Source organism: Rhamphochromis sp. 'chilingali' (assembly GCF_963969265.1).
Source record: "Rhamphochromis sp. 'chilingali' genome assembly, chromosome: 2".
Taxonomy (NCBI): domain Eukaryota; kingdom Metazoa; phylum Chordata; class Actinopteri; order Cichliformes; family Cichlidae; genus Rhamphochromis; species Rhamphochromis sp. 'chilingali'.
Genome location: NC_137930.1, coordinates 6,424,049 through 6,451,760, shown reverse-complemented (window position 1 = coordinate 6,451,760; position 27,712 = coordinate 6,424,049). Strand labels below are relative to the sequence as shown.

Genomic DNA, 27,712 nt, shown 5'->3' with positions numbered 1-27,712 from the left:
TTAACAGGTTGCTCTCAGTCCCATTTGTTATATCCCTTGTCTGCTGCATGAGACAGGGCTGTCACTCCCAACACGTTGAATATAAAACCATATGGTAATGAGTGCAAAGTGATGTTTTTCAACCCAAACCACAATATCTTTGTTATGGTAATCCAGTATTTTTAGTGCCTAATCCATTCCAGGAGGTAAAAGCAAAACCAAGTGCAAAACACAAAGGTGCAGGTCATAATTTTCCGTCTAACAGGCATGTTCCAACAATCACATTTACATTACATGCTTCTGTAAAAGGGACTTTACCATACAATATAAAACGTGTTGTGATTTGGTGCTATATTGAACTGAAGTGCAAACTGCATCCAAGACATAAACTCCACTGCTACTAACACAAAATCGGTTCTTTCCAAACATCTGCACAGACAGCATGATGACCCCAGCAGCCCGAGTCAGATCTTCAACATGTTTTTTTTTAAAAACTTTTTACCCCATTAAAGCCATTAAAAGGCCGATGGGGTATTGTTGTTACCCTGCTGGGTGGGCAGGCAGACAGGGTGAGTTTCTAAAAATCTTGTGAAATACTCACTGTGTCATGTTTGGTTATGTGGAGCAGTTTAAAGCTTCACAGATGAAGATGAATTAAGCGCCAGTCATCTTTTGTTTTGTAAATTCTCTTTTAAATACTGCTATGACAAGTGCAAAATGTGAAAAATGCATAAACCACAAATTTGTTCCTAACAGAAATCCCATGGAAATCATGCTATATAATTAATTGGTTGGACTCTGTCAAAGTGAGCCTTTTTATCTGAGAGCTGGTGTTATGATTTTGATGTGGTCCTCTTTGATGTGAAATGAACCTGCCCGGGAGCAGAATGAAGGTGCACACTACCATGGAGAAATGTTTTAATCTGAGCCAGCCCTGTGAGACTGAAAATCCAGAGATATAAACTCCAAAGCTGGCTTGGGAACACACTTACCTCACTTCATGAGAGCAGCCCCTTCAGTGTGCATGTCTGTTATCTAGTTACTCATTCATGTGACAAAGTGGAAGCAACCGAGCTTTCAACTTTCTGCATTTACTTTACTTTCTACTCAGTAACATCTGAACTGTGTGTGTGCAGTGTGTGTGTGTGTGTGTGTGTGTGTGTGTGTGTGTGTGTGTGTGTGTGTGTGTGTGTGTGTGTGTGTGTGTGTGTGCGTGTGTGTGTGTGTGTGTGTGTGAGTGTGTGAGAGAGAGAGTTTACAGTCTGGGCCGAAGAGCTCAAGCTGCTGAATTATTAATGCTCTCAGTGGTCAGCGGGTCAGTCCAACACTTTTGAAAAGCCGTAAACTAAAGTGGACAGGAAACCAGCAAGTGTTTGTGTGTGTCAGAAAAACACACACACACAGACATGCACATGTCTGTGTGTGTGAAAGCCACGTGTGTGTGCATGTGTGTGAGTGTGAAAGCCAACTTGTCAGATGTGTTTAGTTTTATTTGTTGAAACATAAATTTTGTGCGAATGTGTGAATACTCATTGCTTACATATTATGCATAGGCTTCAGCTACATATGTGTGTATAACTGTGTGCAAGGATGTGAAATATCCCCCGAGCCAGTTTCCCTTAGGTCTTCTGTGTGGATCTCTACACAAATAAGCCATTAGATGAGATCTCAGACTCTGGGGACTGACACTGTGGTGTAAAACGAGACTTAACAACCTGCATGTTATTTTCAAAAAGCAGTTGAATTTTGTTTAATTTTACAATATACACACTCAAACTTAGAGGCAGCAAACCATTCACAGGCAGATTATGAGATAGAAAAACTAAAATTAAAGCATCAGAGCTTCAAAAATGATTGACAAGAAAAACAAAATGCAATGAATTACTACTAATCTGAAGCCTACGTTTAATTGACAATAACACAAAGACAAAGTGTTGATACAAAAAAAAGTTTTGATCTTAAAAAAATCACTGCTGAGCCTTTCAGGAGTAACAGAAAAGAATAAATCGAAAAGAATTTAGAGATTTATTCTAAGAATCCCAAGAAATCGGTGTACATAGCAGATAAGACTAAAAACAATGTTTTTTAAAGGGACATGAATTGGTACTTTTCAAAGTTCAAAACTCACCTCCATAAAATACACAGTGTTAAACTAAAGCATAAGACTACCACACAATATAAGGAGCCCAGCTGTCCTAATTCAAAAGTATTTCTACTTACCAAAATAGATTCTTATGTTTATGTTTTTTATGACAATTTGTTTGCATTGTATATAATTGCATTGTGTTTAGCCTCTTTCACTTTGACAGGCAGCTTAACAAATGAAATCATGTTTTAAAAACTGCATTGTGTATTTGCGTTGGTCATCTTTGTCTAAAATTAAAATTTGTTTGATGATCTTGAATTATAAATGAGAAAAAGAAAATAATAGGAATTCATTAAGGGGCAAGCACTAAATTGATGTGCATTTTGTTCTTTTATGCTAATAAATAATTTATGTAAAAATTCAAAATGTATATATACCAATAGTTTTAAAGTCATTGAAATGTGTAAAGTAAGCAACCAGTTAATAAACATAATATTAGTGAATAGGATATTTTATCATCCAGAGGCCCTTTCTAGGGAAATATTAAGTTATAATAAACATCTTTGTTTCATTTAAAATTTATATGTATGCTCCTGGCATCAAACCCCAAAATGATTAAAGGTATCATATAAAAGTCTGTTTAAATTGACAATATCGTTGGAAAAGTCAGATGGTACCGCTGCAGGAGCTATGACGTAACAAATGAATGTTATTAAAAACTCTAGAATCACACATTAATTCTTTGAAATAGTTATTATTGGTTACCATGTAAATTTCCAGGCTTCTGATTTCATAGTGACCATTCTACTTCCTGTGTTAAAAAATCTACAGATAGCTAAATCCAGTGTCAGTAGCTAGCAAGTTAGCCTTTAGCTAGCTGCTAATCACTATAAGGTGCTAAAGTTATCTCATTTCAGTCAAAGTCCTTCTTTAAATTGTGCAAATAAGTGACAGGGCACATGAAGCTGGCAGTTGCTAATGCACGCCATGGCTGATGCCAGTCATTACATTTGCCTGGACAGCTTTCCATTTTGAGGTGTTTTTATCTTGTGACCCCCTTTAGCTGAGTACCAAAATGTTTGGCTTTGACAACTCATCATAAATTTACATGAATCAGTCCAGCATCTGTTTTAGCTTGCTCTGTTTTTTTTAATGAGTGTGGGCTGGGAATTCAGAAATAGAAGCATCTCACCGAATGTAGCCACCTCTCTGTATGTCTCCCTCCCTTTCTCTGATAGCTAGGCGCCTCTGCTGTGGCAATCACAACAAAACAAGTCAAGCATACACAGGGGTTGTGGAGTACTTGTTTTATTTCTTTTTCATTCACTATATCGTCAAATGAACTATACAAAACATAAATTTAACACGGAATGTGAAGCTTATTTAAAATAAGTTTTCTTTTTATCGCAATAGTGCGCTATTCTGACAGAACTGTTTTTAGGTAAGAGAAGCATTTAAAAGCAGTTGTTTGGGACTGCCTCAGACTACTGTAACTCAATGGATCTCTGTATATATGGTTACTTGAGCATTACACAAGTATATCTGGCTTAAGCATTGCCTCAGAGTGACTTTAAAGGGATGGAGGGGCAGAACATCCAAATCAGCCACTTGAGGCTGGCTGCTAAAACTTTGTAGCAAACATAAACATCTTTAGAGCCTGGTGTCTGCCAGACATAATCTATGGTTACAAAACCTGTGGTTACAAAAAGACTTCTAGTTTTATAAGTGTGTAGGAAATTTCCCTTGGCTATTTTACTTTGTGACATCAATTTAGCTAGTTTCATAGATGGTATAAAAGACATTGCCACAATAATATATTAGGATATAATCCCAATATGTGTACAGTTTCAGTCAGATCTACACCAGGAAGGCAATGACGAAAATGCTGTACTATATGGTTTTTAATGGGCATTCACAAATCAATGGGTTTCATATAATTTCATAAAATATATGTCTATATTTTATATGCAATTCATAGTGCCAAGGCAGGCTGTGTCCTAAGCATAAACATATCGAGCACAATGTCTTTTTGTTGCCTTCTGAATGAAAATTTTCTGCAAATTATGTCACTTCATGTCCTTTGTACTAAAAATGCTAGCACTTGACTGTCTGTGTGATATGTTCACAAAGTTTATGGATCTTGCTAACAAAGCTAGCAAATACTAGCTGATAGCTTAGCTCTCCAACCCCCTCCATTGCTACTGCTTGCCAGATAGAGTGTACAAACCATCTTTTATGGACAGTATATTATGGCGAGTCAGAGATGAGCAGTCAAGCCATATTTGAAATCAAAGCTAATAGAGACATTAGTAGTGAATGGCCACTTAGAAGCCTTAATATTGATATGCTAAATTGATTGTTTTCTATGGCAAAAGCTTTCTTGTCAGGAAACCAATGCCAGTTAGTTGATCCACAGCTTTCCTGCTCAAATGGCATTTGTTTGATGTCAATTCATCCAGAAGCTAAATATTAAATTCTGGACCAGAGTATGAATCCCTTTGACTGGTGATTCCCTCACTTTTAATCCATAAATACATAAAACTCTCTTCAGTAAAATATCTGAATGCATATCAGATATAGACTATCCATTTCTTTGGTTCAGAAATGATTGGTACCCAGAGGATAGATCTTAATGATTGTGGTGACTACTTAACTTTTATACCTTGCATCAGAAGTATGGGGGAAATCTTTATATGTGTGTTTCTCATTATACAGTATAAACCTTCTTCTGGCTGCTTTCTTTAGTGGTTGCCATAGCAGATCATTTGCCTCCATCTCACACTATCCTTAGCCTTCTTATTTTTATGTCCACAATTGTCACATCCATGAATCTTCTCTGTGGTTTACCTCTTTCCTCATGCCTGGTAGGTCCATCTTCAACAGCGCTTGAGAAATATATCTGCTATCCCTCCTCTGCACTTGCCCAAACCATCTCGGGCTGACTTCCATCATACAAACCTTCCCTTTCAATCTGGATCTTATCCTTTTCTCACAAATCTGTTGGAGTTGGTGGAGATAACACTCATCTTCACCAACTCCAACCTGCCTGCATTCTTTACTTCATCTCTCTTGCACATTATCCGTTTTATTGAATGGCTGACCCCAGGTATTTTAACTACGCTACCTTCACAATCTCTCCTCAGTTTATCTTCACTTTTTTGTTTCAAAAAAAAAAAACAACTGTCACACCTACCGCACACCTCACCACTGTTCTGCTGTCCTCATACATTTCCTGCACCACCCTCACATACAGTACTTCTATGCAACTCCCAACTTCTTAAAGCAGTATCACATTTCCTCTCTTGGCATCTTATCATATGCTTTCTGTAGATCCACAAAAACAGTGCAACAGCTGACCTTCTCTATACTTTTGCCTCAACACCATACCCCATACCCATGGTGTGCCTCATCCTGCTGCAGTTACTCTGCACATGGCCGTTGCTCTTAAAACAGCACACTTCATCTCCACTTTTTAGGGAACCTCTCACTCCACATGATTGAAACATCAATCCGGTTCAAACAGTCCAGTGCCTTCTCTCCTATACATAGCTGTCATTGTATATCTAAATTATTGTAGATTGAGCCACACTGAGCCTTGATATTTTCTTTTAACAGTTAAATGTCTCTACATTGTAACCATTTATGATAAAGAATTCGATTGATGGCCATAAAATTTGATGGACACCTTTCTACTCCCCTCAGGACCAACTGAAAAATGGCTTATGGTTGTTCAACCTTTCATCCACCGCCTCATTAGGAACTTTGTGGTTTCTAAGTTATGTCTAGTGCTATGTTAAAAGATCTCATTACAATTAAGAAAATATTCCAGTATCCTCATGAAAAATAATTATATTTTTGCTTTATTTTACAAGACTTTTATCAAGTGTATCTTCAATTTAAAACACCTAGTACACAAAGCAGGCCATACCTCTATGAGCGGGTGCCAGTGTGCGATTGGCTTCCGTGGGTACGTCAGCATCTCATTCCAGTGGTCTCGCCCAAGGCTCTCGGCCTCACTGCCTACCCTGCATACCCCGATCACTTCATTATGCCCAACCCTGGAGGACAGAAAAAACAGCACCCACAGAGACTCTAAAATGTTCTAAAATGCGCTGGCATGTCACATGAGAGTGCTAAATGTACAGAGGTAACTCACCGATCATAGTCCATGACAGCTATTAGCAGGCTGATCTGGTCAATGCTCTCAGGAGGAACATCAAACACAATGGCCTCATTGTACACTGGATTCAGAGTGTTACGCTTAGTCGATGTCTTTCTCTTCTTTAGCCTTCGACCATCACACATCAGAGACACTTTCACATATGGATCTGAGAAGAGAAAAGGTGTTAAGACTGAAGAAATAATTAAACAGATATACACACACTAATGCATGCATACCTCATCTTCCTACACCACCTCTTATTGGACACACTGTACTGTTGATCGGCACCCACCTGAGGCTCCAGTGATGTCCATGGCTTTGAGGTTTCTGGCTTTGATAATTGTGATGGTAAGCCTGCCAGCCGTTGGGAGATAGCACAGTGAGAACATCAGCTCTCCAAGGTCCACATTGTCCTACAAACAAATATATTGTGTTCCTATATTAGCACTGCACATCATCAACTTTAATTAACTTTTTAGATTCAACAATACAGTCACAGATGGAACACACAGGGATCTGTATATTGGCAGTTAAGAGGTTTGGTGATAAAATTATACTATATGGGTAACGAAAAGCACAACTGCTGTTAGAACAAACATGAAGGAATAGGAACCAAACAAAAACTAAGAGACATCTATTTCAGGAAACCGATTATGGATAAAAGCAGCTTTGGTTTATAATGAGCAGCACAGTTAAAGCGGATCCAACATGTAACACCAGAGGAACTTCACATATGGATCGTGGCTGAAACGCGGAAGCCTTTCAGAATCATGTCTGGATGATTCATCATTAATCACTAATAACCACGGCATTACTGTATCCCAGTATCAGTCTGTGCTAAAATGTGTGGAATCTACAATCAAGTTTGAGCTACTACTAAGATTATAAAAACGTCACTGCTTCCGCTTCTTATTCACATTCATGCATATGCCAGACTCTTTTCCCAATTAACACATCTGAAAATAACGTGTGATGGTGTGATAGTGAGCAGTGCGTTTACGAGGTACAAGCACTGACAAGATTTATCACAGGGAAACTCTGATTTCTATTTTTATGCCTCCTCTCACATATCTGGCTGGTAGTTAGCTTCATGTTAGGAAACCTTAGAAATTAAGTGATATATTTACAAAAAGGTTTTTTTTTTCTTCAAAAGACTGATTTGCAGTTTTTAAAATAAGAACTAAAAATACAAGTTTCAATGGATAGGGTAGCAAAGCAGGTTAAGAGTGATTAATACAGAGGATACTAGCGATAATGTGTTTAAGATTCGTCAGGAGAAACCAGTCTACTAGAAAGACTTGTTAAAGATGTAGCAGAGACAGTGGAACACCATTGTTTCACTTGGAAATTAATAAGTGCTCCATCGCATACTGTACAAGATGATTTGGAGTCTGATTATGAGAGCAGCAGAAATGCCCATTAAGAAGCTACTGCTCAGAGTCTTCAGCTGAAAATCACTGAAAATCAAATTGAACAAAATGAGTTAATTCATCATAGATGACAGCATATGCATGCCTGCAAGCACACTGACACACACGCGCGCACATGCGTCGTCCAGGACCTGTGACATTCTAAGTGGGCGATGAGTTGATTCATCACACGTGTTGCTGAGGCGAAATCTACCTCCAACACCACATTATTGGTGTAGCTGTGAGCCTCGGGCATTAATGATATGCAGCTTATGAAGCCTTCGAGGTTTAACACACAAATTGGGGCACAAGCACAGGAATGTACACTCTGACACTCACATAAAGGTAAGCGTGTGCGGGGAAGGTAGATCAACTAGCCCTTCAGCTCACTACAGGATAATGTGATTTCCTTCTCCTATTTCACACATACACACACACATACACACATACTAAAGTTTTCAGACTATAGGATGTCGGTCACTACTCTTATGAGCACTCAAATCAAGCCTGCGGTCAAGATTATGGTCACTTGCGCTCGGCCAATGAAATTAGAGTGGTGCTTTAAAGCGCTCCAATAAAGCAGAGAGAGCATATGGACGGTCCATCTTCTCCAATTATAACACTAACACCTGCTCTCCCTCAGGAGCAGCCAGGCTTTATCTATGAGCCTCTCTCTAGCTGTGTCTTTCATAATCACGCAGTCTAACTTGATCACTCTCCTCTCGTTCATCATTCTGCTTCGTCCTTCCACTTGTAGCCGGTCTTTAAAGTGTCATGTTTAACATTCTGATATGATGAAATAAACCACTGTGTTTGATATTTCTTAGACATCCAGACATAAAAAAGCATATGAAGCACTTTCTTTATGTGCTGCACCAAAAAGCAACTTTTTCTACTGGTAATGAGAAGCAAAGAAACATCCATCTATTCGCTTGTGCTTCTCAGGGTTGCTGGAGCCTATCCCAGATGTCTTAGGGTGAGAGGCAGGGTACACCCTGGATAGGTCGCCAGTCTGTCGCAGGGCCAACACATAGACAAAGACAACCATTCATGCTCACATTCACACCTATGGGCAGTTTAGTGTTTCCAATTAACCTATCCTCATTAACTGCATGTCTTTGGACTGTGGGAGGAAGCCAGAGTACCCGGGGTGAACCCACACAAACATGGAAATTAAACTCAGGACCTTCTTGCTGTGAGGCAATAGTACATGCTAACATGTCACCGTGAAAGAACCACGTCTTAAATATATCTTTTATGACATATGGTACATAGACTGGTTCTTATATAGTGCTTTTCTACTCGATCTTGAGCACTTTACACAACGTGCACATTGCACACAGTACTTTTTTTCCACTGTTTCTGGGTGCTTCCTAACCAACATCCACACTCCGATGGATGCGTTGGAGAGCTACATGGGGTTAGCATCTTGCAGCGTCTTGTACTTGGCATGCAGACTAGAGCAGACTGGGACCGAACCATCAACCGTCCAGTTAGTAGGTGACCTGCTCTACCACCTGGGCTACAGCCACCAAAACAGCACATAGTGGAATGTTAAACAACTTTAAACAATCATTTTGTGCTGTGACAATAAGAGTCTCTGTCAGTTGCTGTTGTTGTGGTAGTAGACCGTACTGTTTGGCTGCCTGATACTGCAGAGCATCACAGAAGTACTGAACAATTGCACTCCAAGGCAATAGAGTTAGTCATTCCATTAGACAAGAAACATATTCCTCTTTTACTTTATTAAGCAGATTTGCTGTTAAATTATTCATCTAAAATAAAGTGGGTGCCCAGAAAATGCTATCCTAATATTTAGGACCTGTAAAGTTCTCATTGCTCAGCCATATATGTATTTAAATAATTTTACAAACGTGAACTGACTTGACAAAGATTTTGTTTTTACTCAACTTTATACGGCCTACCCATTTCACATGCTTTATTGACATAATTGTATTTTGTACTTCTATAAACTGAATCTGACTGCAAGCAGCTGCAATCTGTACTCAGAAATTTCCATTCCATTTGTAGATTGAGAGTAACTTTTTCTACCACTTAGATGCCACTTAGACTGTGAAATACTCCATTCTTCTTTTTTTAACAATCACTGTATCCATGGCAAACTGATTACAGTTTTACTGGCTCATTAGATCTCCACAGCTTTAAACAAAGCTTTCATTCATGCTTCTTCTACTTTAAATTTTACTGACTATATAAAAAAAAAAAAAAAAATCTTACGCCCCTGCGGGCGGTTTATCCTTCAAGCTCGGGTCCTCTACCAGAGGCCTGGGAGCTTGAGGGTCCTGCGCAGTATCTTAGCTGTTCCCAGGACTGCGCTCTTCTGGACAGAGATCTCCGATGTTATTCCCGGGATCTGCTGGAGCCACTCGCCTAGCTTGGGAGTCACCGCACCTAGTGCTCCGATTACCACGGGGACCACCGTTACCTTCACCCTCCACATCCTCTCGAGCTCTTCTCTGAGCCCTTGGTATTTCTCCAGCTTCTCGTGTTCCTTCTTCCTGATATTGCTGTCATTCGGAACCGCTACATCGATCACTACGGCCGTCTTCTTCTGTTTGTCTACCACCACTATGTCCGGTTGGTTAGCCACCACCATTTTGTCCGTCTGTATCTGGAAGTCCCACAGGATCTTAGCTCGGTCATTCTCCACCACCCTTGGGGGCATCTCCCATTTTGACCTCGGGACTTCCAGGTTATACTCGGCACAGATGTTCCTGTACACTATGCCGGCCACTTGGTTATGGCGTTCCATGTATGCCTTGCCTGCTAGCATCTTGCACCCTGCTGTTATGTGCTGGATTGTCTCTGGGGCATCTTTACACAGCCTGCACCTGGGGTCTTGCCTGGTGTGATAGACCCCAGCCTCTATGGATCTTGTACTCAGAGCTTGTTCTTGTGCTGCCATGATTAGTGCCTCTGTGCTGTCTTTCAGTCCAGCTTTGTCCAGCCACTGGTAGGATTTCTGGATATCAGCCACCTCCTCTATCTGCCGGTGGTACATACCGTGCAGGGGCCTGTCCTTCCATGATGGTTCCTCGTATCCCTCCTCTTTCTTGGGTTTCTGCTGCCTGAGGTATTCACTGAGCACTCGGTCAGTTGGGGCCATCTTCCCAATGTATTCTTGGATGTTCGTTGTCTCATCCTGGACTGTGTTGCTGACACTCACCAGTCCCCGGCCCCCTTCCTTCCGCTTAGCGTACAGCCTCAGGGTGCTGGACTTGGGGTGAAACCCTCCATGCATGGTAAGGAGCTTTCTTGTCTTTATGTCAGTGGCTTCTATCTCCTCCTTTGGCCAGCCTATTACCCCAGCAGGGTACCTGATCACAGGCAGGGCGTACGTGTTGATGGCCCGGATCTTGTTCTTACCATTCAGCTGACTCCTCAGGACTTGCCTGACCCTCTGCAGGTACTTGGTGGTTGCAGCCTTTCTAGCGGCCTCTTCATGGTTCCCATTTGCCTGCGGGATCCCCAGGTACTTGTAACTGTCCTCTATGTCTGCAATGTTGCCTTCTGGTAGTTCAATCCCCTCAGTTCTGACTACCTTCCCTCTCTTTGTTACCATCCGACTACACTTCTCCAGTCCGAACGACATTCCAATGTCATTGCTGTATAGCCTGGTAGTGTGGATCAGTGAATCGATGTCTCGTTCACTCTTGGCATACAGTTTGATGTCATCCATGTACAGGAGGTGGCTGACAACTGCTCCGTTCCGTAGTCGGTATCCGTAGCCAGTCTTGTTAATGATCTCACTGAGGGGGTTCAGGCCTATGCAGAACAGCAGTGGGGACAGAGCATCTCCTTGGTAGATCCTGCACTTGATGGTGACTATATATATATATATATATATATATATATATATATATATATATATATATATATATATATATATTAGGGGTGCAACGATACACAAAATTCACGGTTCGGTTCGGTTCGATACTTTGGTGTCACGGTTCGATATTTTTTCGATACAAAAAAAATGTTCATGCCTTTTTAATTTGTCATTTATTAAAATTATAAATATATATTTTAACTCAAAAGTACAGTTTTTAAATTTAACCCTAACCCTTTGCGTGTTTTTTATTTTGACAGCGAATGCGGACCACTTATGTGCACCCCTGGTTATATAGCTCATCATATTGCAGCCACAGAAATTATTTTGTCCATGAAACCATAAACAGTGTTGGGAAGGTTACTTTTAAAATGTATTCCATTACAGAATACAGAATACATGCCCCAAAATGTATTCTGTAACGTATTCCGTTACGTTACTCAATGACAGTAACGTATTCTGAATACTTTGGATTACTTAATATATTATCATGCTTTTTACAACTACGTGAATGTACTATTGCTGTGTGATTTATTACTATTACTGAAGGTCCGCGACTCCGAACTGTAGTAAAGGGACCTCTGACTAATATGGCGGGGTCCCTGTCGGCTCGTAGCCGAAAAATAGCTTTACTTTGTTGTGTGGGTCAACTTTTCTTGCAAGAGACAGAGAGAGGCGTTGAAAGGCTGCTCCAACGGAACTTATTGTTTTCGGAGGAAAACACGAACACGGTGTACAGTCGAGTCTTAATAGCTTACTTACAACTGGGCTCGTCAGGCACTCTTCTTGGCTGAAGTGGTTATTATTATATTTACATGCTTCCAGCTCCCGTTTTTCCTCGATGACAACTCGTACCTTTCCACTCCCCTTTTTCTCCCTCCTCGCGCTCACAGACCCATAACGTGTATGGCAGTCCATTCTCCCTGCAACACGGACTACACTGCCCATGATGCTACATTCTTTAGAGCTATGCTTGTAGCATTCTGTCTGTTAGCTTAGCACAACAACAACGAAAAGGCGCTCTCTCACCCAGGAAACACACAGTCGCAGAGAGAGAGAGAGAGAGCGTCGCCCTGTAACCATGGCAACCGTAACGCTGCCGCCTGGAACAACAGAACGTAGCTGTCAAACAAAACCAAACAGTCCTGACCCGCGACAAAATGAAACAGGAAAGTACCGCAGTGTAATCCATTTATTTCAACAAAGTAACTGTATTCTAAATACCACCTTTTTAAACGGTAACCGTAACGGAATACAGTTACTCATATTTTGTATTTTAAATACGTAACGGCGGTACATGTATTCCGTTACTCCCCAACACTGACCATAAAGCTGCACTTTCTTTTTGCCTTATAGTCTGATTTGTCATAACTTTTCCGTTTTGTGGTAAGCTTTTCTTTGGCTGTCACTTATTCACCCTGACCTGTCTTATTTGGCTCAGCAGAACTAAAATATATATCCTGCTGCTTTTACACACACATTCACATAAGCTCAGCGATTCTCTGCATCCTCTCACATGTTTAAGCTTGCTGCGGGAGATTTCACTCGTCATGTTTGCGTAGTAAGCTAACGATTGATAAGATGATGTCAGAGGAATTGGTGCGCAAATTATCATCACTCACCAATCAGTACTGTCGCTCTCTATACACAGTTCGCGCAATTGCAAAGTGAAAGCAAAAAACAAGCGCAAATTCAAACGCGATTTCAATATGTCACATATTGACAGTGGCTCACCGATGCCAATGACATAATTACCCAGCTACATTTCCGAAAGAATGCAAAAGCATTGACATATATTTTTCCTTCCTACGATAGCCCGACGGGCAGGGCAGAGATAGATTTTGGTAGCCCGACTGGAAAAATCGCTAGCCCCGGGACGTCGAGCTAGCGATTTTGCGAGCCCTGTATCTGATTGAGGAATCACTCATCTTTGGAAAAGAGAGTTTATTACAGAGAAATGGCTCTTTCCAAAATAAAAGCTATACTATACGCTTCTTCTGGGCCATATTCTCAGCAGCATATTAAACATATCAGGTCCCCATAAGGAGAATCATGTGCTAACGGCTGTCTAAATGACTCGGGTAAAGTTTGTAGCATGCATGCTTGTCGTTTTTGTCTGCTTCCACTTGTCTTTGCACTAGGATGATGTAAATGTGCAGTCATATTCGTTGTGTTCCCACTAGTGCTTTCAGGTTAATCTCGTTGAAATGACCTTAACCACAACACGGCAAATCTCCGTTAACCAGCTACCCCTGATCGTCCCGTGCATGGGGCTAGACGGCCAACACGTTAATGAGCTAACTGCGCTAACACACTAGTTCCCACCCATGTAATTAAGCATTGCGTGGCACATCCAACATACTGTTTTACTTTAGTCCATGACTCGCTTACCTTCAGGGTCATACGTCACATGAAAACCAAAATAATTCCAAACGCCAGATCTGAATGAGGGTGGGGGGGGGGTTTCAATTTGCCATGTTGCAAGGAGAGCTTAACTTCTGTCTGGCTAGCTTGCCCTGTGCTCTTCCTTCTGATGATGCTGTCTGTGTTGAGCGCTCAGCGGATCTGCGCTCGACAGTGCAGCCTAGGCGGAGTAGTCGAACGCAGATTCACTGAGCGCTCAACACAGACAGCATCGTCAGAAGGAAATTTGATAAAATAAATTACAAATTTTGTATTGTTCGATACATATGCGTACCGAACCGAAAGCACTGTATCGAACGGTTCAATATCGATACGAGTATCGTTGCACCCCTATATATATAGAGAGAGAGATACATATATAGATATGTCAATGAATCATTGCGTTAAGGTTATTGTGCTCTGTAATGGGAGGTTTTCGGTTTCCCCAATTCTCTTTCTTCTCTCCCTTTATCTCCTTACTCAATTACTACTCTCAGGGGTAGTAATGGGTCAGGTTCTTTGGATGGCCTGCCCTGTGAGTAGTGGGGTGCTGGGCAAACTCAAGCTATGCCATATTTAAGGACCAGGTGGTGCTCATATTTCTTGCCAGATCATTATTGCCTATGGTGGTGATCGGGCCCTCTGCTGTAAATCAAGTTTTCCTTGTGTGTGTTCGGTCTGAGACCATGCTCTTTTGTCTCCTTCCCAGTGATACTTTGAAGAACAACAGCTGAAGACAGAGTCCTCCATCTTCCCCAGCCTGAAAGATCTCTAGTTTCTCTCTGCCACACTTACCTGCTTAACTCCAGCCAGTCACCTTCTTTTTGGAGGAAGATGTGCTTTGCTCACTTGCCTGCCTGCTCTCTTCTGCTTATTCATTTCTTTCTCTTTCCCTCTGGACTCCATTGGCTGCCTGTATACTCCCCTGCAGTCAGCTGCTAAAGATAACCAAGTACTTCATACTCACGTGGATCTCAGCTAACTCCTGTTTCCCTCTCCGACAGGAAACTTTGACCCATTCCTATAGAGCAGCACTTACCCGATTCGGTTACTTTGATTAATTATTTGGTATTGTTGCTGTAATAATGATCTGTAAACTGACGTAAGAGTCCTCCTTTTGAGTCTTTTTTCCAATTCATTATGACAGAACGATTTGGCCATGCGTGCAGCTGTGTCCCATGTCATGTTGTTGGTTGGCCAACACGAGCAGATTCAGAGCTTGTCAGCTGAGCAGCTACAAGTAGTCCACCAATGGCTCAAATGAACAGAAAGAAATGGCGAAATAAATGAAATGAACAGTGCAATTCAAATCATGAGCTGACACAGCCTTGCCCCACTGAACCCACAGGCACGCCTCAGATGGTTGAAGCTGAACCCCTGCCCTCCATCTGTTCCATGTCCTGAGCCCTTTGGAAGTCATTTGGGTTATTGTGGATGGTTTCTGTTGCAATGGTTACTGTTGTTTAGCTAAACATCTTGCTCCTTTACAAATGATCCCTCTTAAATGCACCACTTAATGAGGCTCTCTTGTGGGAAGAATCTTACCCAAACAATAACCCTGTTGAGTCCTTCATTTATGAATGATTTGTGGAGGATTCAGGATGGTTTTTGACCATCCTTTTCATGAGGAAGAGGCAGCAAGGAGGGTTTAAAATTTATGTCAAGTAAGTGAAAGTGTGCAGCAATTTCTGTTGAGTTTTGGATGCTGAAACGAGAGTATATGTTCTATCAGGTATGAGCTATCTTCTCAAGGTGACCCTGCCAGTTTGGATCATTTAATCTCATTAACCATAAAAGTTAACTATCACCAGCAGAAGCAGGTTCTGGAGAGAAACCTTAAATTCCAGTTATCCGCGGTTCCTACCACCTGATCCTCTCTAACTTCCACTTCCGGTGTCAGTGGACAGGATCATTCTGAGGAGTCAGTGCAGCTCAGCTGTGCTTAAACTAACTTTGCAAGAATTGCAGAAAAGGATCAAGGCTGAAGTCTGCATCTACTGTGGCCAACCCGGCCATTTCATTAGCCCCAGGAGGCCAAAAGAAAATGCCTCCCAGGAGAAGTGGGGATGTTGGTGGAAAGCACCCAATTTAAAACTGTTTCTAAAATGTTGTTGCCAGCATCCTTCTGTTTTATTCAGGATTCTGTGACTTTCCAAGCTGTAATTGACTCTGGAGCTAAACAAAGCTTGTTAGACAGTCAATTTATTCAGAAACTTGGAATACCACAAAGCTATTAACCACTTTTCTCTGGTCAATTGCTATCCCTGCCAGTTCCTAGTCACTCTCTGTCACACATAGCTCTGGATCTTTTTACTGGTCTGCCCTCCTCTGAAGGCAACTATATAATGCTCACCCTTATCAATAGATTTTCTAAAGCTGCTCCTTTTATAGCATTACCCAAGCCCCGTTTGACCACAGAGACTGCTCAACTACTTGTCCAGCACGTGTTCTCCCATTTCTGTTGATACAGTATCAGATAGAGGCCTTCAATTAATCTCCTAAGTAGGGAAGACTTGTTGTGGGGCATTTAGACCTAGTGTTATTAGCTTGTCTTCAGGGTTCCATCTCCAATCAAGCAGCCAAACTAAGAGACCAAATCAGGAGTTAGAAGTTGGATTACGTTGTCTTGTTTCTTCAAATCCTACCTCCTGTATTAACTATCTAACTTGGATTAAATATGCTTTTAACACTTCCACCTCTGCAGTTACTGGAAGCTCTCCTATCAAGACCTCTTTAGGGTAACAACCCCCTTTGTTTCCTGCCCAAAACTCATGGTCCCTTTGAGCCAAGAAATTGTTTTCCTTTTAGAGATGTGGGCTGGGTTACCTTCGCTTCAGTGATCACACCTGTTGCCCGTTCCTGTTCCTGCAGAGGAGTACCCGAGTCTGTTATTCCAACCTTTCATTAGATGTTAGATGTTTCTTGTTTCTGGAATAAATATCTGTAAACTGCCACAATCTGATTGTGACAAATTCTCTGTGTACTATATGCACTGCAGTGTTATTTATGATTACAATCAAATTTTCAAGATTTTTCTTTTCTTTTTCATCTTTTCAGTTTGAATAGTAAAAGAAATGAAAACTACAAGGACCAAAAAGTAAGCATCAGAGCATTTGACTCCCTTAAACACTGGAAATCCTGTTACATGAGAGCCAGTCAGAAGTACAATATATCTGCCTGGATGAACATGGTGGAAATAAATAAATCACTGACTAGGCTGAACTTCAGCTGCATAAATAAATACACCCTGGCAGAATCAGGTTAGGCAAAAGGATCCTTCATAACGTCCAGTCGAGTAAGACTAGTGTAAGACTTTAATCTGTAAAGAAGCAAACTAAATCCATTGCAACTTATAAAGGAAAAGTTGCTCTGTCACATGGGTTCCAGCAGAGATGCATCCATAGATCTGAACATTTCTTCCTCTGGCACACTGTGCATAAAATGCATGCTTACTCTAGTCAATCTAAGATTAACAGACTGATTTGCCCATTCCTAACTTTTTTTGCTCTCTCTTTGCTTCTTCAGCCTAATGACTTGTGAGTTAATTGTCCAATTACCTCTGAGATGTTAGTACTAGAAAGTCCATATTACCTTTTATAGCCACTACGTTACAGCTTTGGCGATTTAGCTTTTTACCCTCTTTAACCCTTTAAGACCTACCATAGAACCAAGCCCGCCAGAGCTTATATTATATTTTTACATGCTGTGGAGCCATTTTTGGGAGCATTTCAAGTTGCTATACATCATTACAACCATTACAGCCTAAATTTTAATAATATGTATGCATTAAGTGCATAGTAATTACATAAATTGCAAAAAAGTGCAATAAACTACAAAAAAATTGAAAATCGTTTTTTTTTTTTAACATATATTTCTAGTTAGAGAAATTTAAGAGGCTTATCCCTCAAAACTGTAAATACAGAAAAGTTGCACAAAATAGTTTCCTACCACAGGAAATTTATTTTGAGTGTCTTCATAGTTTTATTTTTGAAAAACACCAATTTTTATACACTGCAGGAAAAACGAAAATAAATATTATAATGCAAATATGCAAAAACAGCATATATATCAAAATAAAATATTTCCAGCAGTGCAATATGAGTCCTAAGCATCCCAGAATCAACACAGAAAGTCATAAAGTCAAACATAACTTTTAAAAACACCAGTATAGGCTCATGAGGCCCTGACGGTAATAAAAACTACATTTCCGCAAAAATTGCGTCACTTCCGGTTTCGGGCAGGTCATGGCGGACATGCGATAGTTCGCGCTGACGTCTATTCCAACGTAGGAAGTGTTATGAACAGCTGATCGGATCGGCAAGGCGTGTTTCTGGAATATTATGTTTTTGTTGCTGCAAGCGCTTTTTATGCAGTTTTTGCAGAGCTTTATGTGGAAGGAAACTGTGACCGAGGACAAGCTGATGGCATAAGATGTAAGTACAACTCCTCCAGTTTCATATGCAAAAAAAATTATTGCGCTAGCTCACATGGTTGTAGAGCTACCGGGATTTTAAAGTAGTTGCACAAAACGGAGCGTGCCCGCTCCGATCGGTTTTAAAGGGTTAACAGGATATTTTAGAGGGTAAAAACATCTGCTGAGAATAGAGGACTTGGAATGCCAATATCCTATCTGCTCCTCTGAGGAAAGACTGCTATTATATATATATATATATATATATATATACATACACACTGAATAGGATATTATTTGTTTCCTATGACCTTCATTGGTGTCTGAACAGGACAAGCAAGCCTAGATTTCACCTGCATGGAAAGGGTTTGAACATTAAACCAGGTGAGGATAGATACATACCTTTCAGGTCAATCACATACACTCTCAGCGTTTTTAGCAAGTACACGTTTTGAGTGCATGCATGAACATGAAGTAGAATTTACCAGTAGTTGTTTGCTTTGTATAACAAGCTACTGAACAGTTTGGGGGGCATTTCATACTCTTATTGTCTCAATATAAATACATTGTACATGTACGTATAAAGCATATACCTTTACAGCAAGACTTAAGAAACGTAGAAATCTTATAATGAATCAGGAAAAATGCCATTATTATGGATAAAGGACCTTGTCGGGAAATGGAAAGCTCCTTTACTGAATTAAGATAAGATAAGATAAGATAACCTTTATTAGTCCCACACGTGGGAAATTAACAACACACACACACACTCACACTTTGAATGTACATGCTGACCCCATTCATCATTGTCCTAATTACAGGCCAAGCAGATTGCAGTCAATAGTATTGACTGGCCCTGCAGACGCTGCAGGTTACAGTGGCTCTGAGCTCTTTATTGTCCTTGCTGTCCCCAAAAATCTTTCGCTAAGAAGAAAGAGGACAGAGACGTCTATCTGGCAAAAAGTCATCTGCTGGAAAGCAAATAATTCAAGGAAGCTGCATAGCTCAAGGGAGAAAATGCAGATAACATATAGAAAGGGCTTGTCAAGGTTTTGAGTCCCCAACCCAGAATTTTGAGTTTTCTTGGGCTTTAAATTTTTTTTTACTTTTTGGTTTTGTTCTTAGTTATTTATTGTTTATATCAGATTTTCTTCTTCTTTCGGAACTCGAGTCTTAGCTCTTTGTTCCAGTTTATGTTTCCATTAGTATAGTTTAGCTGGACAACATGAATTTTCAAAATCTTATTACATTTAAATGTAAAGGTAATAGTGGGGTGGCTGTAGCTCAGGAGGTAGAGCAGGTCACCTACTGACCAGTTCAATCCCTGGTTAGGAAGCACTCAAAGTTTAGAAGAAAGTGAATGTGGCATGTTGTATAGAGCGCTTTGAGTACTTTGAGAGAGTAGAAAAGCGCTCTATAAAAATAATGTAAGGTAAAGACCCAACAATAATATAGAGAAAACCAACAATCATAAGAGCATGTGGCAACAGTGGGAAGAAAAAACTTCCTTTTAACAGGAAGAAACCTACGGCAGAACTAGGCTCAGGGAGGGGCGGGGCCATCTGAGTTCAAGGTGAGGGTGGGAGCCAGAGATAAATAATAACTTGTGATTAAATGCAGAGTGGTCTGTAAACACATAGAAAGTGAAAAGAGATGAGTAAAGACAAAACTCCCAAAATAACTGAAGCAGTTCAGTCAGTAAGCTTTTAGTTTTAGGACAATGTTATGCAGAACTTCCTTTTCACCCATTTGGTAATCCACTGATGAAAACGAAAAGTATGCGTCTTGATATATAATCTGGCCATTTTAACCTTTTCCTAATTCATCATCGCTAAAATCCCCGTATGTATAATATCTTTTTTTTAATATGACTGAAGTCCTTTGCAGTGCTACTGAAAAATAGAGGACAAAGTGAAGCTGCATTCCTTCCTGTGCCAGCAAAGCATTCCAGAGTAGGATTTCAAAAGCTGCTCCAGTAATTAATCACATTAACAGCAACAACAACAACATAACAAGTGTTATAACTCTGACACAAATTCACAAAACATCTTTCTATTACTTGCTTGGGGCTATAAAAACTCTAGAAATATGTTAATTTTAATTAAAAATCAACATGCTAGAGTAACAGGTTCAAGATCTTGAGAATTTGCTTTTATGCCTAACCTTATATACATAACCATAACTTATAGACATCATGGCTCTGATGTCTATAAGCATGCAACTCAGAAACATGTATGCATTAGAGTCCAGTGCATATGGCCTGCAATGGCTAGGGGTTCATTCACTGCCAAGAGCCATGATTAATGCACAGACACTGTGAGAAGACCAACACGGGGTCCCAATCTGTAACCTCAAGGGAGGTAACCTAGTTCTGCTGGGGATAGTGAAAGAGGTAATAGAAACTTTATATTTTTCTTTAGACCTCCCTCATAGACCTAAAATCCTGAGACGCTCACATGGCTGTGCAGACACAAATCTGAGTAATCAAACTGATTCTCTGTAAAAATAAGAGAGAACAATCATTATCTATGTATTTTGTGCATGCATATAAAAACATGGGATTGTTTTAACAGATTTCTGGGCTTTCTGGAAACAGAGAAGCACAGTTACACGTGTAACCTCGTTTATGGACGCCTAATCTGAAGGCTAAGAGAGACTCAAGTTACAGTTTGGATTAACGTTACTTGCTGTACAAGCCGTCAACGTCATATTTTTTAATTTTTTACAAAATTGACATGAATGCAGCAAAATAAAAATAAAAGACCTGCCGAGCAACTTTACAAAAATCCTTTTTAATCCTGTGAAATTTAACCAGCTAAAAGTCAGATTGGGTCATATTAAGATATATGGAGAAAATACTTTGAAAACATTTACAAAATGTTCAGCATGCAACTCAGCATGATCTCGCTCTCTTCCTGTTCTTGTCACATTAAAAAAATAGAAAATGCGGTTTCCACTGTAAATTGATAGAATAGTGTATAACTATGATTTCCTAGTGATAAGCAAGAGTGAGATAGTTTTACCCTCTCTGTTTACCCACTGTGTGACAGTGGCTCTCAGAGAGTTGAGTCAGTGGACACAATATAAACTATGTGATGGAGGCCTTTGTGTTTAAATGTATCCATTTACCAGTTGATTTCATTCATTTTCTAGAGGCTGACATGTCCGTTGTTTTACGTGTGTTGAGTGTGATCTTTTTCATAGTACCAGGGCTCTTTCTGGTCTATTCTTGACTTGATGTGACACAGGTTAAAAATATACTTCAGTGATAACCAAACTCAACCTAATAACGACCACATACAGCTTCACCAATCCAAACTATCCATCTGCCAAAGTTGGTGTTCTTGTTCAAAAAACCCATTCACCAATTCAAAAAATAGAAAGTGACTTCTAATTCAGCCTTGCAGCTTGAAGTACAGGTGATTCAGTCAAATAGAACCTGTATTAATGGCACTGTTTCATTATAACTAAAGTTCACGTATGATTGAGTTTGACATCTTGAACTATACTGTATATCCTCTTGCTTAAAACGAAAATAAAGGTAAAGGTAAACTATGCAGAGTTGGAGATGTCTGTCAGTGTCCATTTTTATCTATGGTGTTAAGGTGGATGGTTAAAAAGGCATTATATCTAGAAAGTGGACGCCTTATGACTTGGACATACAAGACAGGACAGCTATACATCACATATTGAAAGTCTCAGAGGAGGGCCTGACCCAATTAGACTGACCTTATTTAGTTGGCAATGCTGTTGAGTCTGCGCAGTGTGGAAACAATATTTGTGAACCAACGAGATTAGTATGTGTGTGTTTATGAGGTGGGAGTGTTGTCCCACTGCGTCTTCACATCACTGTAGTTAACGAGGCACAAACAGGTCAGAACTGGTTTAACGCTGGCCCAGCTAACGATCATTTTCTCTCTTTGAACTTAATTAGTTGATGAGGAGCAGCTGCGTTGGCCTTGTAAGTTTCAAAGCCTCAAAATTAGGCTGAGTGGTGGTCACAATCCTGACACTTTGGCACACATGTTCATATGCACTGTATTTGTCAGATGCTTTTCTAAAGACGTGCAAACGTAGGGGCCTCTTTTATAAACAGAATCACAGATAAAAGCAGGAACACAAGTCTAATACCATCTTCAGCTATGTAAACACTCTTAATTAATCATTTGCATGTAAAATGCTGCTTGCAACAGTTATTAGACAAGGGAACAGAAACAACAAAGAAAAATCACAATTGCACTGAATGCTCAATTGATACAGGAGTTGCATAATAGGACAAAAGGACATGTTCTGTTTGGTGGACACTTTGGTTCTGGAATTGCAATCAGGGCAAAATCTACTAAACTGAAAAATGTAACTCACACTATCATGTCTTTGGTTTCAGAGCAAAGGGCTGCGGCAAGAGGTAAGGGAAAAAGTAAATGGTTTGACTACAAATGCATCAGCAAGGTACCTCAACAACTAATATCAAGGCACTTCATTACAGAAATGTTACAGTAAACAGTTTACGAATAGTTAATAAGAGGGGTTTAAAGCATTTCTGCACAAGCATCACTTTTCACACCCAGAAGCTACAGCCATCGTTTACCTGCCTGAGTGCATCTATTCAACTTGGCGCACAACAACCTCTACACTCGTATGGTAACAGTGAGGCGTTGCTAACTGAGCTAAATGCAAACATCATCATGCAAGCAAGCTTACAATGACAACTGATTATGTTTTGCAGGTGTATAGCATCACCGCCATGTTGGTTGCGTGTTTTATTGTGCTAAACACAAACTATTTCTGTACGACTAATGGATATGTCATTACTTTTGCAGTACAAAGACAAAGCACAGAAAACATCGACTGCATCCATAATCAAGAGCCTTGGCCTATTTTTTATTCTGTAAATTGTTTACAGGCTCAAAACGAAATTAATTATTCCACCCTTGTCCTTGACTCACTTGTCTACCTGACTTCAGCATCTCTTTGTTCAAATGGCCTAATTACAGCAGCGTGACTAAGACTAATATGAAGATAAAGTCTGATACCAGCTTTAAATAAAACACGGAATTTCTCATTTGGAGTTTTTACTCTGCTAAATCTATTTGCATATCTCACCAGCCTAAAAATCAGATTATACACTAGTTTGTTTTGAGTATGTTTTGAGGAATAAATGCTATGATTTCTGTTCAATGATTAGTGTAAGGCTTAACTTCTAAACTTCCGTACACAATGAAGCAATGCTTCACTTACAAATGACTAAATATGCAGAACGGTCTTTTAATCCTAGTCCGCCCATTACGATTCCATAAACAGATTACATTTGCTCATAATCAGTGTGATCTGACACTATTTGCCCATAAACAACAACAAAAATGTCTATCCCATACTGTAACTCTTGTTCAACAAGGAGGGAAGATATAACAAATTCCCTGATAGGAGGATCTAACTTCCTAACTGAGTTACTCTGTGTACCAATGCTGTAGATTTATTCCAGTGAATAATGTAATATAGACAGTGTCACTGTATCTCTGTCAAACCGACCCTAATCTTATGTGTAGATCTGGGTCACTACCCCCAAGTGTTCCCTACTGGTTTCATTAAACATTAACTGTGTCTAAGTATATTTTTATGTCTTTGCCTCTTGAAACCACAGATGAGTTCCACTTGGAGGGGAAATGAGATACAAGTCCGCTGACTTATCTCCTTCCCTCTGCTGTTATAACAGGGTTTTACAGGAGTTCTTGCTCTTTTTGATTGTTTGAGCAGATTTGTTACAGACTGAAAAAAAGACAAGGGATTTTGGGAGCTACAGATAGTGTCGGTCTCGCCATCAAGTCTCATGGTACTGACAATAAATAATAAAACGTTTAGTAAATGTAATAAATGTGGCCTTAATATGACGAAGAGAGAGTAAAATGGACAGTCAAAGAATGTAAAGAAGCTAGTTCTCACCGAGGTTACATATTGTATGTTCCGGCACAGTTTTGTCTCCCGGGGAAAGTCGGAAAGATCCAAGAAGTTGTCCACCACCACTTGGCCAATCAAATCATGGCGAGAGAACCTGTCAAAGTCGTAAATACTGAAGTGTAGCTTACGATTCGACAGATCTGCGTACGCCACAGGAAAGAGGAACACTTCATCAAAAACCGGGTTGAGTGTCTTCCGGTGCACCTTGGTCTGGTGCTTGGTTTTGCGGTCGGGCAGCAGGTAGATTTTGACGTAAGGATCAGAGGTCCCTGAGAAATCCTTGGCAGGAAGGTCCTGGGCCTTGTGGATCTTCACGATCAGCTGCTCCAGGTCAAAGTCAAACTTAAGGATAAAGTGAAGGCGCCCACAGTTAGAGGTTCTATGGCCATCTTCTGCATCTATTGAGCGCTGCTTGTAAAGTTCTGGTTTGATCCGACCCAAACCAGACAAAGACTCCTGGCGCTGGAACTGAGCAGGGTTGAAGTCGGGATTGGATAAGTTCATTTGACGACGGAAGGAGTTGTGCCTGTAACAAAGTGGTGTAATTGGAAGGTATATAAGGCAATTCAAATTATTCAGCAAATATATTCTTAAATCTTTGCATCTACTGTGTTCTCTAGCAGCTGAGGCCTGTACTACAAAGTAGGATTTTGGGTTTAACAGGCTAACTTAAGGTCTAACCCTGCGTTTTCAGTGTTACAAGATTGGTACAAATTTTCCTTGATAACTTATACTGCACATGTAAAATGTTCTGGAGGGAGTTATTTTTGAGAAATGAGAGCAAAATATAAAAAACTAAATATTGTCACCGTTCCTTAAAGATTCCAAAGATATAGTTTCACTGACAGTAATAGGTCCTGTAGTTCTGACAAACTATATACAGTCTGTTGTTCCCAGATACGCATCAATAAATATTAAAAACACCTTTATTTCTATGCTAAGGATGTCGTAGTGTAATCACAGCTGATGTGAAGCTTCACCTGGCATTAGTTGAATGAATGATGTCACGTTGGAAGTTAACATTTGGTATGAAAGAACCAACAGGGTAAGTGAAAAAGTTAAGAAAGTTAAGAAAAAGATATACTGGATATCCCGAACTTGCTTTGTAGCACACATCCCTGATGTATACTGTCACTTTCCTAATTAAGAATCTCTGAACTCTGTCTGTCATCTGTATTTAACCTGTCAGCGACACTAAATACTGGACAACAGTTTTAAGAACTACTTACCGTACAGAAGAGGTAGGTTCAGTAATCTGTCTCTGAACCCTGTCCCTGGCCAGAGTGTGAGCATGGTTTTTCTCCACCTTAGTTTGCGTCTCCAGTGGGATGTCAGGTGATGTGTGGCTTATCTTCAAGGCCGACTCCGGGACAGGCACACCCGAAGGGGGCCCCGAAGGCTCCTTCACACAGCCATCTTCACTGTATTCCCTTTCCTCCCCGTCCACCTGCACAGCACACATCAGTGTCTGCATTACTGCATGCTATTAAAAAAATATAATGTGGGAATGCTTAGTTGGACTGTTAAATTAATTTCTTGGCTGTATTTTTAAACAGAAGTGCCTTAAACCTGAAATGCTTCCACCTCTTTAAATACTTGAGTCATTATCCTTTTTCTTATTTTAAGATTAAAAAAAATTTAAAAGACATGTACTTTTTTGAAACATGATGTGTTTCTGTTGTAGACTTATTCCTGTAGCGCGACTGCCACTAATCACGGTTAAAATGTTATAATATGAAGCTCTAAAGACTGCCCTTCTTGGAAAATAAGTAAAAAAAATAAGTGCATGGCAACAATCAAATAAAGAGATTGATATCTGCAAGGTTGTTAGCTTAGCATTAGAACTAGATGAAATGAAAAATAGGTCAAGGACAGTCCAGTAAGTCTTTCCTAAGTTTCTGGGATCTTATCATCGATATAAAGTTGGCAGACAACCACCAAAAAAGAAGCAAATCTTTTGACTGTAGCTTTGATTGATTAAGCAAACAATTGTTTTAGCTTCCCTTTGCGCTAACATAGCTCAGACGACAAACACTCAGGATGAAATTTGTACACAATTTGAAAGTAGTGGTGGCAGTGTACTCGCACCAGTACAATGCCAAGTAGAAAACCCCAGTCAAATAGAAAATACACATTATAAAAAGGGCTTTCTGTTTGTGTGTATAATTATACATAGTTCAAATAGCACAACTGCTTGAAACAGATGCAAAACTATGTTACTAAGTTCTCTCTTTAAGGCCATTAATAGAGAACAGGACATTTTGGATCACTCTGGGTGATTAGATATTTAGTCATGTAAAAGTTGAGTAGAGCTGGAATTATTTTAAGTGAAAAAACTCTACAGACCAAGAAGAATGATAAGGTTACACTGCCCAGTCCCAACAGCTTCAACAAGCCCAACAAAACATTCAAAAGAGCAGACTCTCAGAGACACTGCTTCTTGTACCTGTGCATGACACGTGTGCTTCTTCGTTAGCACCAATGTTAACAGGTTAGTCTCATGTGAGTTGTTTGTTTTGTAGAGATTGGATGTGACACATTTGTCAGCAAAAGTAGACCACAAACCACTTTTCATAGTCATATCTATATCATGGCAATAGCATTACATAATTTATGCTTTTCATTACATTTTTAATATCTAGAATATATAAGAAGATAGCTGTAGCCCTGAACCGTTTTATACATTACCTTGGGTATCTGCATTCTCACGCAAAAATTCCAACATAGTATAGTTAGTTATATAGTTATAGAGAAAGTTGGATGGGTTTATAAAGGGTTTTCAACTTTTCCAGCTTATCTGTCTATTGCCAATGTGCAAAAAGTACAGCAGTTGCACTGATCCCAGAACCTGGGTATTTCCATTCCATGCCACATGTGAGCTGGTGTCACACAGTGGAAATTTGTGTATATCTTGTATATGGGTTTTATTCTGATTTTTAGTGTTTATTTATGAGTGTCGTTTTATTTGCATGGTTTTATTCTGTTTCTATTGCTTTTAGTGTTTTATGTGACATGGTTTTTATCCACTGTGGACTGACTGCACATGGGCATATGTGAGTAACGCTTTCCCCACTGTCATATGCTGGGTGCAGCTGTGCTGGGAAAGGGTTGCCATGGCTATAAGCCAGGGTCTCTTCCGGGACGAGTTTTCTGGCCCCTATTTGTGTATTTGCAGGGTGCTGACGCGAGGGGATCCATGGTGGCATCGCGTGGAGGATTCCGGTGTGAAATGGAAGCTGGGCTGGGATGTGGTGGGCCCAGTGAGTGGACAAGAGAGGGGATAGGAGGCTCCTCCTCGTCGGCCTAAGACAGGGCTGGCATGGACCCAACTCATGCAAGGGAATCTCTGGCCTGCTGGTGGACCCATAATGCATCCAGGGTTGTGGGACATTACATCAGGGGATTTTAGTAAATGTAGAGAATTGTATTTTTACTAGCTTTAGCATTGGGTTTTAGC

General features: G+C 40.2%; 1 protein-coding gene across 4 annotated transcripts in view; it reads right to left on the bottom strand.

Annotated features, from left to right (window-relative positions):
• Positions 1 to 27,712, bottom strand: part of syt9b (synaptotagmin IXb) — a 66,524-nt gene that overhangs the window by 4,551 nt on the left and 34,261 nt on the right. For all 4 annotated transcript variants that reach the window (XR_013970857.1, XM_080875936.1, XM_080875937.1 and 1 more), the window contains 5 exons: positions 25,485 to 25,702; positions 24,241 to 24,781; positions 6,520 to 6,640; positions 6,222 to 6,393; positions 5,994 to 6,123 (listed from right to left, as the gene is read on the bottom strand). Coding sequence is in view for 3 of the 4 variants with exons in the window: in XM_080875936.1 (XP_080732062.1) it covers positions 5,994 to 6,123; positions 6,222 to 6,393; positions 6,520 to 6,640; positions 24,241 to 24,781; positions 25,485 to 25,702 (1,182 nt within the window). In the remaining variant the exon portion in view is untranslated. The remainder of the gene's footprint in view (positions 1 to 5,993; positions 6,124 to 6,221; positions 6,394 to 6,519; positions 6,641 to 24,240; positions 24,782 to 25,484; positions 25,703 to 27,712) is intronic.